Source organism: Pongo pygmaeus, chromosome 7, assembly GCF_028885625.2.
Source record: "Pongo pygmaeus isolate AG05252 chromosome 7, NHGRI_mPonPyg2-v2.0_pri, whole genome shotgun sequence".
In the NCBI taxonomy this organism is placed as follows: domain Eukaryota; kingdom Metazoa; phylum Chordata; class Mammalia; order Primates; family Hominidae; genus Pongo; species Pongo pygmaeus.
In genome coordinates, this window is record NC_072380.2 from 99,704,702 (window position 1) to 99,723,646 (window position 18,945).

General features: G+C 34.5%; 1 protein-coding gene across 4 annotated transcripts in view; it reads left to right on the forward strand.

The window, feature by feature from the left end:
* The window catches only part of CNBD1 (cyclic nucleotide binding domain containing 1), a 629,195-nt gene that overhangs the window by 558,101 nt on the left and 52,149 nt on the right, over positions 1 to 18,945 (forward strand). For all 4 annotated transcript variants that reach the window (XM_054498740.2, XM_054498739.2, XM_054498741.2 and 1 more), the window contains one exon: positions 15,447 to 15,514. In XM_054498740.2, coding sequence (XP_054354715.2) covers positions 15,447 to 15,514 — 68 coding nt within the window. The remainder of the gene's footprint in view (positions 1 to 15,446; positions 15,515 to 18,945) is intronic.

Below are 18,945 nucleotides of genomic sequence, written 5' to 3' on the forward strand. Positions count from 1 at the left end.
CCACCTATCAAATTCTTCATTTCTGTTGCTTTATTTTTAGATACATATATGTGTGTGTGTGTGTGTTTGTGTGTGTGTATATATATATAGACAGACAGATAGTATTTAATTTTTTAGACTAACAAGTGAAATAACAGAATTCCAACTCATATTACTTAAATTTGATATTCTATTTAATTGAGTGATCTTTATGAATTATTTTTAAGGACTTTGGGCTGCTTTTCTCTTTTTGTCTCTCAGTATTTATTATATTGTAGACATACTTGTACTCATTCCTCATTTTATCATGCTTCATTATATCATGCTTCACAGATGTTGCATTTTTAAAACAAATTAGAGGTTGGTGACAGCCCTGCATCAAGGAAGTCTATCAGCACCAAGCTTTGCAAAGTATGTGCTAATTTTGTGTCTCTGTGTCACATTTTAGTAATTCTCTCAGTAGCTCAAACTTCTCATTATTATTACATCTTTTATCGTGATCTGGGATTAGTGATCTTTGATGTTACTATTGTAATTGTTTTGGGATGCAATGACCTGCATCCATATAAGACTGCAAACCTAATCAATAAATGTATGTGTTTTGACTCCCTCACCAGTTTGTCATTCCCCCACCTCTCTCTCTCTCCTCAGACCTAACTGTTCCCTAAGGCCCGACAAAATTCAAATTAGGCCAATTAATAACCATACAGTGGCCTCTGAGTGTTCAAGTGAAAGGAAGGGTTGCATTTCTTTTACTTTAAATCAAAATGTAGAAATGATTAAGCTTAATGAGGAAGGCATGTCGAAAGCTGAGAAAGGCTGAAAGCTTTTAGCTAAATAGTAGCCATGTTTTGAATGCAAAGGAAAAGTTCTTGAAGAAAATTAAAGAGTTTTACTCTGGTAAACATGCAAATGATAAGAAAGCAACAGTCTTACTGCTGATACAGAGAAAGCTTTAGTGGTCTGAATAGAAGATCAAATAAACCACAATACTCCCTTAAGCCACAGCATCTAGAGCAAGGTCCTAACTGTTCAATTCTATAAAGGCTGAGAGATGAGGAAGCTGCAGAAATTTGAAAGCTAACAGAGGTTTGTTCATGAGGTTTAAGCAAAGAAGCCATCTCCATAACATAAAAGTGTAAGGTGAAGCAGCAAGTGCTGATGCAGATGCTGCAGCAAATTATCCAGGAGATATAACTAAGATCTTTGATTAAAATGGCTACAGTAAACAATAGACAAAACAGCCCAATTTTGGAAGCATATGCTGTCTTCAATTTTCATAGCAGGAGAAGAGAAGTCAATGCCTGGTTTCAAAGTTTCAAATAATAGGCTGACTCTCCTGTTAGGGCCTAATAAAGCTGATGACTTCAAGTTGAAGCCAGTCCTCATTTACCATTCTGAAAACCCAGGGGCTTAAGAATTAAGCTAAGGAATTAATTTGGCTGGGCGTGATGGCTCACGCCTGTAATTGTAGCACTTTTGGAGGCTGAAGCGGGAGGATTGCCAGATCTCAGGAATTTGAGACCAGCCTGTGCAACACAGTGAAACCCCATCTCTACTAAAATAGAAAAAATTAGCCTGGCGTGGTGGTGTGTACCTGTAGTCCCAGCTACTCAGAAGGCTGAGGCAGGAGAATCACTTGAACCCAGGAGAGGGAGGTTTCGGTGAGCCGAGATTGTGCCACTGCACTCCAGCCTGGGTGACAGAGCAACACTCTGTTTCAAAAAAAAAAAAAAAATTCATTTAAATTTACTCTTCCTGTACTACATAAATGGAACATAAAAGCCTGGATGACAGCCCATCTGTTTACAGCGTGGTTCACTGAATATTTTAAGCCCAGAATTAAGACCTACTGCTCAGAAGGAAAGATTCATTTACAATGCACATAGTCAACTAAGAGCTCTGATGGAGATCTACATGCCTGCTACCACAACATTTATTCCGTAGCCCAAGGATCGAAAAGTAATTTTGACTTTCAAGTCATATTATTTAAAAAATACATTTCTTTAGGCTATAGCTCCCATAGATAGTGATTCTTCTGATGGTTCTGGGCAAAGCAAATGAAAATCTTCTATAAAGAATTTACTATTCTGGATGCCATTAAGAATGTGGTGATTCACGGGAGGAGGCCGATATGTCAACAATAACAGGAGTAACTAAATTGCTGCAATCTCATAATAAAATTTGAATGCATGAGGTGATGCTTCTTATAAATAAGCAAAGAAAGTGGTTTCTTGAGATACATCAACTCCTGGTGAAGATTATGTGAACATTGTTGAAATCACAACAAAAAATTTAGAGTGAAGAAATGACAGGATTTGAGAGGATTCACTGCAGTTTTGAAAGAAGTTCTACTGTGGGTAAAATGCCAGCAAACAGCATTGCTGCTACAGAGAAATCTTTTGTGAAAGGAAGAGTCAACTGATGAGCAAATTTCATTGTTGCATTGTTGTCATATTTTGAGAAACTGCCACAGCCACCCCAACTATTAGCAACTACCACCCTGATCAATCTGCAGCTGTCGACATCACGACCCTCCATCTGCAAAAAGATTATGACTCACTGAAAACTCGGATGATTGTTAGCGTTTTTTTAGCAAGAAAGTATTTTTTAATTGGTGTGTGTACATTTTTTAGACATACTGCTATTGCACTTAATAGACTATACACTACAGTATTGTTTAAACATAACTTTTATATGCTTTGAGAAACCAAAATTTGTGTGACTGACTTTATTATGATACTTGGTGGTCTGGAACAAAACCTGCAATAACTCCAGAAATACAGGTATGCTTGCATTTTTCATATTTTATTTCATTATTGCTTTACTTGCCTGTCTCTACCAATAGAGTGTATAGCCATACAAGGTCAAAGGCTATGTTTCATTTATCCTCATTTCTGGCATATAGTTGAAGCTAAACGTATTTACAGAGTGAATAAACAACAGAATTTCTTACAACCTATGTTTAACTTGTGATTCACTACAAAATTCCACTTTTTTCCTTTCTATAGCTTTGCCCAAGCATTAACCTAGCTATATCATATATATATATATATATATATATATATATTTCATTCACACATATTTTTAAAAACTCATTCTACATTCTCCTCACAAACATTGTATTATTGCCAAAAGTTGTTGATTCATATCCAACCAATTAAGCCATTCCTTGGAAATATGTTAAAGTACAGTTAATAATGTCACTTATTAAAATTAAATTTATTGAAGTTTTATGTATATCCATTTATTGACAGTTTTTAGTCTTTCCTGGCATAAGACGTGTGTTGGGCTTTTTTAGATTTTTTTTTTGCATCCATTACTGTAATAATTGTATTACACCCATTGATGTTTTCTAAATTTTCACCACCAAGTTATGTACTGAAAGGGTTTATGTAAGTTAGTTGTATTTTTTCATTAAGACAACAATAATAGTGATATGATAAATGCCATCTTAGTGACATTCTGATATCATTTTTCAATAATAATATAATGAGTGACCATGAAGGGAATAGAAACCTAAACAATATTATTGTTTAAACAATAAGAAATATGTTTTAAAAAGTTTTGCTTGTATGGGAGAAGTGTTTGACATAGCTTTTTTTGTTTTTCTTATTATTACAACTGAATGAAATTTTCTAGGGATTACCTTGACATTCATTAGTGCTTTTGGGGCACAAATAACCTTTTTTGATAATCAGGAATTACTTAGTATCTTAGATTTATAATGCTAAAGTGTTTAGAAAAAAATTAAGGAACCTCAGTTTTTTTCATTTTTCACTTCAAATTAAGATGCTGTTCTCCTTCATTTTGTCTGCTTAAGGCAAACTTGGAAAATGCTAATCATTTATGTATGTAATCTCCATCATCATCTAACATACAAATCCTTGACATATCATGTGTTTCGGTATGTGTTTTCCTTCTAAATGTTAAAACTAAGATGAAATGACATCTGTATTCAAAGCAAAATATAAAATTAACAAAAACAGAACAGTAATACTATGTCAATATATCACTTCTGGTTACTCGATATGGCCAGGATTTGCTTCCCAAATGTCAGAATAAAAGAAATGTGCCTATCATGTGCAAGTGATTTTATTAAAACATGCCTATGTGTTCATGCTTTGAAAGACACTGACCCACATGGTCCCTGTTCAAATAATTATTTCCCGAATGGACATGAGGCTAAACTTCACCAAGAAAAATCACCAAGATAAATAGGAACTTCACTATGCTAATAGACACTATGTTTTCACATTTGTGTTTCTTGTGCTAAGCAAAAAGTGACTGAGACAGGTGTCTCAATTGATAGATGTTTATTTAGCTAAAGTTTGAGGACTCATGCAGGAAAAACACATGTCACAGGAGCCTCTGTGACATGTGCTTTTCCGAAGAAGATTTGGGGAACTTCAGTATTTAAAGGGGAAACATCAAGAAGAAGAGAAAAGAGGGAGGGAGGTTAGGCAGTGATGCAAATGGTTACATTCTTGTGAGGCTCTTGTATAAGATAAGGTAAACATGCGAAAAGAAGGAATAGAGAAAAAGTCAATTATGAATTTGTCTCAGGGTAGGTGGAGGGATGATTTCTGGTCCTGTCCTTGTCCTGTACCTGTGAGGATAAGCTAGTAATTGACATCTTCAGGGAGAGATACAACAGAACTCGGGTTTAGGTCTAGAATATAGGGGGGTATGTATTCTAAAAGATTTAGGGGCTCACCAGGGGCTCTCAATTGTTCCTAGTGAATGATTTGTGAGAGAGACCATGTGGGGAGATATGCGGCCTTATATCCTTGTGGGAACCTGGCTTGTGGATGAGGCTATGACACAGGGTTGTGAAATTACAGCTATCTGGGAACAAAAGGAAGGCAGTATTGTGTGATTCATTTTCCAAGCTTAACTTTCCCTTTTGCATAGTGAGTTTTGGGGTCCCAAGAGTCTATTTTTTTCATACTTACTACTTTTAAATTTCTATAGCTGTGTTTTAAAATGATTCAAGTCTTCATCCACTTAAAAGATTGTTTAACTTTTAACACCTAGTGTCATTTTGTTTCAGGTATTTACCTTTGTAGATTTAATACTATGATTCAATTAAATCCCTTGAATTTTAATTGGTGAGCCTGTAGAGCTTAGCCACTGAAGCCAAAAATGCTTAAGGTTTATTATATTTGTCAAGTGGTCAGAATTCTTCTTTTTTGTTTGTTTGGTTTTATTTATTGCTATTCTATCTTAAGGCATCTACAATGTACACACTTAGAAATTAATACGTACTAGATGTATGTGGGTGGAAGGTTAAGAAAGTAGTGGTTGGTTGGCATATGCTAATACTACAACTTATATCATGTAACTTATATAATAATAATATATCTTCTTGTACTATTACCACAACTGTTAATTAATTAAACATTACTGGTTATCATTGTTATGTATTTTTCTTTATAACGTTTAGTTTGTTTCAAAATTACTGGTGTGACTTGAAAACTAAAGTAAAAAATGTGTTATTTAAAAAGGATATTTTTACAATTTAGTACGCATTATTTTTCATCCTATTTTGCAAGCTGCTTGAGGTATGTTGTTTGAATGGAGAATCCATCTTATGATAAACACAGAGCTTCACAGGCAGGATTTCCTTAAATGACTTATAGGTCTGACCTGGAACTGTTATTCCCCTCAGCCCTGAGAGAAATGGGTGGCTGGATGCTGCAGATATGTTTCCTCTGGCAGCAAGATAGCCAAAATGAAGAGGGACCTGCTCAGTGCCATTTCTGCAGATGGCAAGAAATGTGAGCAGTAGCTGGAACTCATTGCTATATCACAAGGATCTGAGTGTAGCCCCAAAGGTGCTCTCCCAAATGGACATTGATTTCCGCAGTCTGCACCTGCTTTAGTGTATGTGGCATTAGTTTTCCCTGTAGTCGTTGTCCTCTCCAGGAGCACTAAAGGAACTATGAGAGCGTATCAATTACTGGTACCCATATTCAGACTGTCTAATTCAGTAAGTATAGGTTAAGTTCCAAGAATTTGTGTTATTAACAGAGTCCTAAGGTAGTGCTGCTGCTGGTCTGAGCACTTTAGAATCACTGCCTCACAGAATGTTTTGGGGTCATAGGTTATTTCTGAAGATCGTCATAAATTGCTCTGTGTTAGCTCCTGAAATTTTATCTACTGGTGAAATTTCAAGTGTTCCTATCAAAGGAGCATTCTCAGAACATAGATATGCATCCTTGCAGTTCTTTGAGCCTCATCATGACACTACAGTATTGTTTACTCTTCTCTGTGTTGAACAAGGCATGCTGAATGACTAGTTGTTGCAATTCCTGAAACTTGTCCTAGAAATCTAACTACGCACTGGTTAAGCTTTCTTCTCGTGTTTCTATTTACTTCTTTTCAAGATGGCGTTAATGAGCATTGTAGATTCCTGTCCAAACTTAAAGAAATGAGAATTGTTTCCTTTCGTAAAGGGCTATGTTATTTAGATAAACCTCCTGCTTAAAAAGCTGTAAAAAGCTATATAAATTATCAAACGGAATAATAAAAAGATGCAAGATAAGACAAATAGGGAAAATAGAAGTATATAACCAAAAGTGGAAAAATTGAAACCAAATAAGAATCAAAACAAATTTCAACTATATACTGCTTGTAAGAAACAAATGACATAAAAATATTGGAAATAAAAAGTTTTTAAAAAAATCATGGACAGTAACAAAAAAAATTACATCCACACACATACACACACAAAAATAGATTTCAAGGGGGGAAAAAAACTATACTATAAATAAGTTGGAACACTTTCTCAATATAACAATGTTCTCAGAATTATATAACAATTCCATATTTATATATTTTTAACAATATATCTTCAAACCAGATAAAGCAGAATTTCACAAAAATACACAAAAAATCCACAATTCTAATCAGGAATGTAATAAACCTCTTGCAATATATAATGAATAAGAAGATAAAAATAAATAGAAAGCTACCATCTGCAAAAATGACAAAATAAGAACCTTCAAACATTCTATTTTCTTTATATATTTTTTTTTATTATACTTTAAGTTCTAGGGTACATGTGCACAACGTGCAGGTTTGTTACATATGTATACATGTGCCATGTTGGTGTGCTGCACCCATTAACTCGTCATTTACATTAGGTATATCTCCTAATACTATCCCTCCCCCCCACACCCCACAACAGGCCCTGGTATGTGATGTTCCCCTTCCTGTGTCCAAGTGTTCTCATTGTTCAGTTCCCACCTATGAGTGAGAACATGTGGTGTTTGGTTTTTTGTCCTTGTGATAGTTTGCTGAGAATGATGGTTTCCAGCTTCATCCATGCCCCTACAAAGGACATGAATTCATCATTTTTTATGGCTGCATATTATTCCATGGTGTATATGTGCCACATTTTCTTAATCCAGTCTATGTTCTATGAAAGTGTGGTAAGAATCAATGTTTTCAGTTATTTGCAAATTAACCAAGGCTTGCAGGAATCTGGAGAGCATTTATTCAAAAAAAAATGGATGCATGCCAGTGAGACCAATGAACTTTGTGGCGTTTTAGCTTGTCCTGTAGCCACATTCCCTATCCAGCTCTGCGAAAGCCTTGAAAAACAACAGTCCCAATCATGGAGAAAACTGGAAGGGTGACAGTCACTGGAGAGACCAGAACAGGGTTGGAGACCCTTCAATGCCTCATTCCCAGACAAGCATCCTTCTCTGACAAGTCTGGTCATTCTCTGGAAGATTCAACTTGAAAGGTTGTTGTTGTTATATGACTCAGTCCACCCAGTACAAATCCTTTTTCCCAGGGGTGTTTATTGAAAACACTAAGAGGCAATTGTTTACACTGGGAGCTCCTGAAGGCTGTGGATAAAAATTGAGGCAGATAATAGGGAACATTTTCCAATGCATTCTATGAGTATTACCAAAAACAGATGAAGATGTCACAAGATAAGAAAACTACAGATTAACATTTTATAAATACAGACGTAAAAATTCTCAACAAACTTAATTCTGTACCATGTAAAAAGGATTATAAACCATGTCCAAATAGAATTTATCCCAGAAATGTAGCCTGTATCTGAAATTCAATACAGTATATGAATATAATATCAAGTATTATTTCATGGTAATATGAATCATTGTAATACACTATACTGATGGGATAAAGAACAAAACCCACTGTATTAGTCTGTTCTCATGCCTTTAAGAAAGACATACCCAAGACATAATTTATAAAGAAAAAGAGGTTTAATGGACTTACAGTTCCACATGGCTGGGGAGGCCTCACAATCATGGTGGAAGGTGAAGGAAAAGCAAAGGCACATCTTACATAGCTGCAGGCAAGAGTGAATGTGCAGGGGAACTGCCCTTCACAAAACCATCAGATCTCATGAGGCCTATTCACTATCACAAGAACAGCATGGGAAAAGCCATCCTCCACTGGGTCCCGCTCATGACATGCAAGGATTATGGGAGCTACAATTCAAGATGAGATTTGAGTGGGGACACAGCCAAACCATATTACCCACATGATCTCTTTGATGATAAAAAGTACTGAAAGAACTGGAAATAAAAGGGAATTTCCTCAACCTGGTAAAAATCACCTCCTGGGAAATTTGGCAAGTAAATGGAAGAAAAGATACCAAATTGGAATAGAATTAACATTACCTCTCACCTCTCTTTGCTGATGACATAATTGTGTATGTCTATCCTTACACCAGCACCACACAAGTATGACAAATACAGACTCATACCCTGAAAATGTGTGTGCTCTTAGTTTCGTATTCTTTTTCAAGATGGTTGACTGTTCTGGGTCCTTAGTATTTCCATATTGATTTTAAGATCAGTTTATCAATTTCTGCAAAAACGGAGAGCAGGAATTTTAATAGGAATTATGGCAAATCTGTAGATCAATTAAGAGAATTTTGCCATCTTAACAATAGTAAATCTTCCAATTCATAGACATACAATGTCTTTCTATTTATTTAGGTTTTCTGTAATTTATTTCAATAATATTCTGTAGTTTTCCATATCCAAGTTAAACATTTATTTTTTAATATATTTGTAAGTATATTGTTATTTTGATACTATCAGAAATGAAATTAATTTTATTAATCATGCATATTGCAATATTGCCAAACTGATACCAAAACAGAGATATAGATCAATGGAACAGAACAGAGCCCTCAGAAATAATGCCACATATCTTCAACTATCTGATATTTGACAAACTTGACAAAAACAAGAAATGGGGAAAGGATTCCCTATTTAATAAATGGTGCTGGGAAAACTGGCTAGCCATATGTAGAAAGCTGAAACTGGATCCCTTCCTTACACCTTATACAAAAATTAATTCAAGGTGGATTAAAGACTTAAATGTTAGACCTAAAACCATAAAAACCCTAGAAGAAAACCTAGGCAATACCATTCAGGACATAGGCATGGGCAAAGACTTCATGTCTAAAACACCAAAAGCAATGGCAACAAAAGCCAAAATTGACAAATAGGATCTAATGAAACTAAAGACCTTCTGCACAGCAAAAGAAACTAGCACCAGAGTGAACAGGCAACCTACAGAATGGGAGAAAATTTTTGCAACCTACTCATCTGACAAAGGCCTAATATCCAGAATCTACAATGAACTCAAACAAATTTACAAGAAAAAAAAACCCCATCAAAAAGTAGGCGAAGGATATGAACAGACACTTCTCAAAAGAAGACATTTATGCAGCCAAAAGACACATGAAAAAATGCTCATCATCACTGGCCATCAGAGAAATGCAAATCAAAACCACAATGAGATACCATCTCATGCCAGTTAGAATGGCGATCATTAAAAAGTCAGGAAACAACAGGTGCTGGAGAGGATGTGGAGAAATAGGAACACTTTTACACTGTTGGTGGGACTGTAAACTAGTTCAACCCTTGTGGAAGTCAGTGTGGCGATTCCTCAGGGATCTAGAACTAGAAATACCATTTGGCCCAGCCATCCCATTACTGGGTATATACCCAAAGGATTATAAATCATGCTGCTATAGAGACACATGCACACGCATGTTTATTGCGGCACTATTCACAATAGCAAAGACTTGGAACCAACCTAAATGTCCAACAACGACAGACTGGATTAAGAAAATGTGGCATATATACACCATGGAATACTATGCAGCCATAAAAATGATGAGTTCATGTCCTTTGTAGGGACATGGATGAAACTGGAAACCATCATTCTCAGCAAACTATCACAAGGACAAAAAACCAAACACCGCATGTTCTCACTCATAGGTGGGAATTGAACAATGAGAACACATGGACACAGGAAGGGGAATATCACACACTGGGGACTGTTGTGGGGTGGTGGGAGCGGGGAGGGATAGCATTAGGAGATATACCTAATGCTAAATGACGAGTTAATGGGTGCAGCACACCAACATGGCACATGTATACATATGTAACAAACCTGCACAATGTGCACGTGTACCCTAAAACTTAAAGTATAATAATAATAAAATAAGAAAAAAAAGAAAAATCCTAAAAAATTTACACACACACAAAACCAATTAATAAGTTTGGCAATATTGCAATATGCATGATTAATAAAATTCATTTCTGATAGTATCAAAGTAACAATATACTTACAAATATATTAAAAAATAAATGTTTAACTTGGATATGGAAAACTACAGAATATTATTGAAATAAATTACAGAAAACCTAAATAAATAGAAAGACATTGTATGTTTATGAATTGGAAGATTTACTATTGTTAAGATGGCAAAATTCTCTTAATTGATCTACAGATTTGCCATAATTCCTATTAAAATTCCTGCTCTCCGTTTTTGCAGAAATTGATAAACTGATCTTAAAATCAATATGGAAATACTAAGGACCCAGAACAATCAACCATCTTGAAAAAGAATATGAAACTAAGAGCACGCACACCTTCAGGGTATGAGTCTGCATTAATCATACTTGTGTGGTGCTGGTATAAGGAAAGACATATGGACTAATAGAATAATATCAGAGTCCACAAATAAACCCACACATTTATGGTCAATTGATTTTCAACAAGAACACCAAGACAATTTCAACAAATGGTGCTGAGAAAACTGAATATTCACATGCAAAATATGAATTTGGACCCCAATGTTATACCATGTAAAAAATTAAATAAAATGCATCAAAATCCTAAATTTAACAAGGATTAATTTAGGATTAAAATTAATCCTAAATTCTTAGAAGGAAGCATAGATGTAAATGTTTATAACCTTGCACTAGGCAATGGTTTCCAGGATATAACACTTAAAGCACAAACAACCAAAGAAAGACTAGATAAACTGGACTTTATACAATTAAAAACTTTTATGTTTCAAAGGACACTATCAAGAAAGTGAAAAGATGACCTACAAAATAGGAAAAAGTATTCACAAATCACATATATGATTAGGATCTAGTTTTTAGAATATATTCAAAACTATTATACTTCAACAATAATACAAAAATACCTTATTTAAAAATAGACAAGTGATTTAAATACAAATTTCTTCAAATTGGGAGGAAAACAAGTCATAAAACATTGTGATACCACTTTACATCCAATAGGATATCAAAATATAAAATATAGACCGTAATAAAAGTTGTGCATATGTGAAGAAATTGAAACTCTTATACATAGCTGATGAAAATATAAAATGATACAGCTGTTTTGGAAAATACTTTGGCAGTCCTCGAAAAGCAAACCATTGACTTTTTATATGACCCATTCCACTTCTATGTATACACTAAAGAGAACTGAAAACATATGTCTGCACAAAAGCTTTCACATGAATGTTCATAGCAGCATTATTCATAACAGTGCCAAAGTGTAAACAACCTAAATGTTCACCAACTGATGAAGAAAATATGACATGTCCATATTATATGTATATATATAATTATTCATTCATAAAAATTAATGAAGTACTGATTTATGCTACAAACAATAGATGAATCTTAAAATAACAAAGTCATTCACTAAAAGCTGCATATTGTACGACTGCATTTGCGTAACATGTCTAGAATAGGCAAATCATAGACACAGAAAGATTAGTGTTTGCTAGGATCTAAAAAGAAGTAGGGATGGAAAGTGAGTGATAATAGGTACAGTATTTATCTTCAGTATGAAAATGGTCTGGAATTAGATATGGTTCCACAGTTGTATGAATACACTGAAAACCACTAAACTGTACTGTTTAAAGGGGTGAATTTTATTGCGTGTACATCTTAATAAAAAACATTAAGAATGCAAAAGATTTGGACAAAATGTTGTTACATATTTATAGAAATTGATCCTATGCCATAAAACTCATTTCAAAAAATTTCAAAGGATATAGTCATTCAGAATGTGTTGCATAGCCCAACAGTGGATAGCATCAGCAAAATCACAAGATAGCTCTGAAAAGAGTAATGAAATTGATACTGTAATCCCAGGAAGTCTTCACAATGTGAAATGGACTATGTGACAAAGTTTGTCTGTTGAATAAACTGAATATGTAATTTAAAATATTCCCACAAATGCCCATTCAGTTTAAAGTATGAATTCCTGTGAATTCTATGAAAAATTTAAGGAAGACATGTCAATCCCACACAAACCCTTCTAAAGGACAAAAGAGAAAATGGTCCTAAAATTATTTAATTTGCCCATGATAAACTTTATATTGAAACCTGATAAGGACTTTACAAAATAAGAAATTACTGGCCAACCTCATTAATAAAAATATATATTATATATAATTTATTATATGTAATATAGCAATATGTAAGTATATTGAATCCAGAAATATATAGAAAGCACTATACATCATGACCAAGTTTGATTTATTACAAAATGTAAGATTCATTTAACAATAAAAAAAGTTAATATATCTTACCACATTTACAGAATAAATGATAGACATCGTTTGATCATCACTTTTCAGACTCTTAAGTTTTTTTTTGCTCAATGAACCCAGATACAGTGTTATTTCTATCACTATCATTGAGGTTTCACAGCTTTGTGTAAGCACTATAATGAAAATATGTCAACTCTTGAGGGCATTCTTCTTTAGGAATACCTGATAACAGCAGGAACTTTTAAATTACATCCTGTAGATCGATTTGACATTACTTTTTCAGCTGTCCTCCTGAGGTCTCTCTGAAGGTACAAAGAAAAGGAAACAATCATTCTTTTATGGCTATCATAATTACTGAAATGGAATCACATGGTATTTCTGCACCCTCTTTGCAAAAGCATGCCTCTTTGTTGAAATGTTGTGAGAAAAAAAGAGAAAAGTTTTATTATGTGTCAAAGTTTGCTGATATTCGGAAATGACATCTTCCCACTTTGGATTCCTGTCACTTACAGTTACTTGAGGTAGAGAGAGACAACCCCATTTCAAATAAAATCTACCTACTTAATGACCACTCTCTTTCATGCTGCTATTATGCTTTTGCTATTTAAATAGAATGTTATAATAATGCTTTAGGCACAACTGATTCCTAATTTTGTTTTACCTACATATTACTTTCCCTGCTATAAATTGTTTGCTTGATTTTCTAAATTATTAAATGCAACATCATGATCAGAGTAATGTACGGTTGGTATAAAAACTTGAATAATAGTGCTAACATTTATTATGACAAAATGATGTTCCCACAGTTTCACAACCATAAAATTGAGAGAAATTCTGCACAATTCTGGGTTGTGCCTTATGTCAATTAAAAACAATACCAGAACCTTATAATGAGGTAATTATCCACTTTTACGTTTTTATTAATCTACACAGAACTTAGCTAAAATTCTAGCAATGCCAATTGCTTAATTTTCCTGAGACATCAATTTCTCATTTTTAAAATTGTGGCAAGGCTACCTATCTGGTAGCAATTTCTGTGAGGACTGCATAAAATAACGGCAATTGCAGATTCTGTGAGGTGGCACCTAGCACTTAGTATGCATAATCAAATTTGAGTTTCCTTGGCTCACTTCTTGTACCAAAAAATTTCATTTATGTATCCCATTGACAGACCCAAAAGGTACAGTTCCTTAATTGACTTAATTTGACCAGGGATATACCCTTAATCTAAAATAAACAAATTTATAGGTATGGATAAACCAATCATCCTTTCTCAATAAATAATATAAACTTTGTCAAATAACGGAGCCAACTGTTAACTTCTTGAATAAAATCATGTAAACTTGGGCTTGGGGCTCCCATGTTTACTAGGTGTTATACAAGATGAGATTATGGAAACATTGAGCAGATAATGGAAGGGAAAACAAAGTCAGCAGCATGACAAGGACCTCGCAGTTCCCCCTGTAAAGAGCTAGCACCCTTCATTCCTGATATATGTGGTTTCAGACTCAATTTCCATTAGGCCATACCCTAAGAGTGTACTACATTATCTTGTATGTCCTTTGGAACATACATCTTTTGTATGCTACTTGGCTTGAATGTGTTCTACTCATTACAGTCAAATGAGTTTGGGGTATAAAATTGTTCCACTGCTTTTAAAATTCTGTCATTTAGAGCAGCATGTATTTGTTTTCAAAATATTAAGTTACACCATGGCTTTTTATGAATATTGATTATTCAGTAGACTGTATAAGATTGGCTAATAGGTTTACTGATATGTAGTCTGGCTTAATTTTTGGCAAAAATTTTGGCTCTTTCTGTATTTTCACTCATCTGTCTTCAGTGTATTGGCTGTAGTCCTTGGTCTTGTTTCTTCATGCATTCAAGATGCTGCTGTATGCTTTATAATTCAACAAAACCTCCTCCAAAACATAAAGGGCAGCTGGCTATCCTAGGTTGTTTTTGTCTCCTGGATCACAGACCTTCACCAAAGCCCCCCCAGCATACTTGCTCCTAAATCCTATTGGTTTGGTTTGGGTAGGGTAGCCTGATATACTCTATTGTCTAAGCAGAATTATGAATGCTTCCTTTTTATTCTCAAACATGCCCATACTTAAATAAGAAATTATCTACCTGCTCTTGGTTTGGGTAACATGCCTGTATCTTAGGAGCATAAGATCCTCTCCCCACAAAAAAAAGCAAAAAAAAAAAAAAAAGTCAAAAAAACAAAAACAAAAAACCCAAATATCTAGTGTTTCAGCCTCTGTCATGGAAAGTGAATCTGCCAGCGGATAAATGAATGGCTTTGAGGTACACAACCACTAATGTCTGCCACATGTTGAGTACTAAACAATTTCCAAATTCTGAATATAAAGTTGGACATTGTGTAAATTAGGCTAAATTACTGATGCTAAAATTTTATGGGATGATCTGGTTGTCTGAACTTAGAAGTATTAATGAATCAATTTAATTATTAGGGAAAATTTAATTTTGTCTACTATTTTGAAATATTGATAAAAATAGGATTAGCAACTGCTCTTTTTATTTATGAAAATTATTTTTTATGATATTCTAAGTGTTTTCTTTTGTTTTCATCTAGAATTAGACCCAGTGACCAAGCAACTTATGCTCCAAACAGCTAAACCAACTTTTGGCCATCTGACCGATGTAAGTAAAATGTTCAAGTTATAATAAATATCACTCTTCGTAGTAATTAAATGCAAACATTTATTGTTTTTTAATGGCTGGTAGCCTTCCTATTAAGATAACTGTAATGTTATCTGCTCTAGAAAATAATGACATAAGACATTTGTAAATGTTTATGTAAATAAGACATTTGTAAATGGTTCATTAACCATCCACCTACTTATGTGCTTTAATTTTACTCTAAGGTACTATTTTTGGTAAAAGAGATATTTATAACATCCTTCAAAAACTGTCAGTCTGTGTCAACAAAATTATTCTCGTAATAAGCCTTACCTCAAAGAATTTTACATTTTTAAAGAGGAACATAAACATTTAAACAGATATTTCAAAGGCCAGGGGTCACTTTAATTTTTTTAGTTTTAGTAGGTCCATTTTATATGAATAAAATATTGTAGTTTGAACAAATACACCTCACGCCAATCTCTATAAAATTCATATTAGAATATGCCCATAGAATGCATAAAGAACCACTATGCATTAGTTCATGCTAGAATATTTAATAATCTATACAAAAAAGTGACTAAAACTTTGAACAAGTTTTTAATACGATGAATATGAACAGCATTCAAGTCAATAGCTTCCATAGGAGTCTGGAGAAGCCCAGATAGCCTGATGGTATTGCTCCTCATGAAAAGAATGCAAAACCCAAATGGCCTCAGCTCTCATAGGCCACATATATGGGTGGGTGTCTGTAAAAGGTGGCATACTGTGATGTGTGATATAAGGATGTTAAAGAAACCAAAGGGAGAAGGAAATGGATTGGCAGTTTACCCAAATAGGATCTGGGAGGAACAGAAATACCTAAAGGAGATTTTAAAAGATTAAATTGTTTATAGTGTGGTGCTAAATGTCTCTGTCTCCTAACAAAATCCTTAGTGAAATCCATCTGACTCATTCTTATGTTTTCAGTGTTTCGTTATGGTTGAGTCTGAACACATGCTGAGTCTTCCTTTCTGACTAAAGTGTAGTGAGAACAGTAGTTCCCCCAAAGGAGGCAACTTCAGGGTTAAAATTAGAGAGCTCATCTGATATTTGTGAATTAGCGTGCAGCTTTCAGTTGTCTTTTGGATTAAATTATCTTGATGAAAGTGCAATGAGTGTTTCCTTCCATGGTTACCAAATGACACAAATCATGATGGTAGTTGGTGTGCGACCTCAAGAAGAGGGACGTTATGAGATGAGCATTTGCTAGTTTGTATCAACAAAAATTGCATGTTCTCTGAATTTAAGTTCTAACTACTGACTCTGCTGATACAAGTGGAACTTTGCCTGAGTCAACTGAGAGGGACAAGTTTGGAGTTGAGGGAAGATACTTTCTTTGTAGCTAAGCCATCAGACTGGGATAGGAAGCAATACTCCAAAAACGGATGTAGAAAATAATCTCCTCAATTCCTTAGTTGGGAAAGGAGCTTAAGCCAGGAGTCAATGGAGCCCTGGCTATCTCAGGTAAATCTTGGATGTTGTCTTCCCCTTAAGATTTTTTTTTCTTGTGGGGAGGAAAGGAGAGGAAAACATGTTTTTCTATAGGAAATATAGCAGTGATAGATGTTGCTCACCAGGATTAGTTGGGATAGGAAATGCTGAAAAGGACTAACTGGCTAGAACTGCCACCCTCCTAAGAAACCTGGGTTATTCCTTCCAGGGGTCCAGGCATAATGAGGAGTGTGATGTATCAGGAGACCAGATGTTTGAAAGGCAGTGGAAAAAGCAAAATGAAGCAAGGAGAAAATCCTAGGTTGGAAGTGTGTCTAGAGATATGTAGAAGAAAATAGACATTGCTAATTAAATTCTTTTAAGCAGTTTGCAGTGTCAGTTTTGCAGTAAACCTTCTGTCTTCCTTCGAAGTCTTCAATTGCTCACTAATGATTTTGATTTAAATAGATTTATTTTTAAATTCTGAGTAGAAAAATGTACCAACTCACATTTTCAGTTTGGTGGAGGCAAGAACAGATGCCACATATTAAGCCAGCCACATCTGTGTTAAACCATGTAGCACAGGAAAAATAAAAGGAAACATACTTTATTCTGGCAATATGTTAGTAATCATTCAAGTATTCAATTTTAATTGCGTATTTGTCACTGTGTTGTTTTGTGACAGTTCTCAGGCTACTTTGCACTTTGCTTTTTTTTCCAGCAGGAGCATCTATTTCAGTACTTTGCACAAACTAGCATTAGTTTAACTAATTCCAGCAGGGTCAAAATTAAATTAGTAGGTTATATATCTCTATAAAACACCCACCAGCATATGTTATGCACTTGCTTCATACTGATCAGCATTTTTCCACAGACACGGTGATATGGTTTGGCTGTGTCCCCACCCAAATCTCATCCTCAATTCCCACATGTTGTGGGAGGGATCCAGTGGGAGGTAATTGTTCAATTACCATGGAGGCAGGTCTTTCCCTTGCTGTTCTTGTGATAATAAGTCTCACAAAATCTGATGGTTTTAAAAAAGGGAGTTTTCCTGCAAAAGCTCTCTTTTCTTGTCTGCTGCCATGTGAGATGTGCCTTTCACCTTCTGCCATGATTGTGAGGCCTCCCCAGCCGCATGGAACTGTGAGTCTAATAATCCTCTTTCTTTTGTATATTGCCCAGTCTTGGGTATGTCTTTATCAGCAGTGCAAAAACAGGCTAATATACACGGAATTATTTTGACTAGTTTATTAAATGGGGAGTTTCAGACATAGCTCAGTTTTGCCTGAATACTGATTGGATGATTAAACAAAGTCAAATTTTTATGTATGGTGCCACAAAGAGAACCTTTACCAATAGGACCTCACTCCTGCTCACCTGTTCAAATAATATTTAATTCTCCTGTGTTTACTTCTAAAAATGTCATTATTTACATTTTACAATTAACCTAGAATCAATCTGGAATTGATGATTGTCTATAGAGTGAATTTAAGGTGGAGGTTTTATTATCCATGTCTGTATTTAGTTTTCCCAGTCCCATGTGTAAAAAAAGACCATTATCTACTCACTAAACTACATTGTCACCATCGTTATAAATTAAGTGACCATGTATGTATAAGTTAATATACAAAATATTTTACAAAATAGTTGCATTTGTCTATCCCCACCTCGATGCCACAATTATTTAATTTGGGGGTTTTTATATCAATTTTGATATATTTAGTGGAGTAAATCCTCCTACTTTGTTTTTTCTCATAGCTGTCTTATCAAGTCCCCTCTCCTTTGGATTTACATTTAAATTTTGGAAACAAATTGATTTGTCAATATCCACAAAAATAAGCTACTGTAATTTTAAGGTTTTATTGTTATCTTTGCTTTTCATTGGTTTTACTTTGGTGAGTTTACATATTATTCTGGTTTTATTCCTACTTATTCTGTTTAGGTTTTACAGCTTTTTTGAATGTATGAATCTGTCTTTC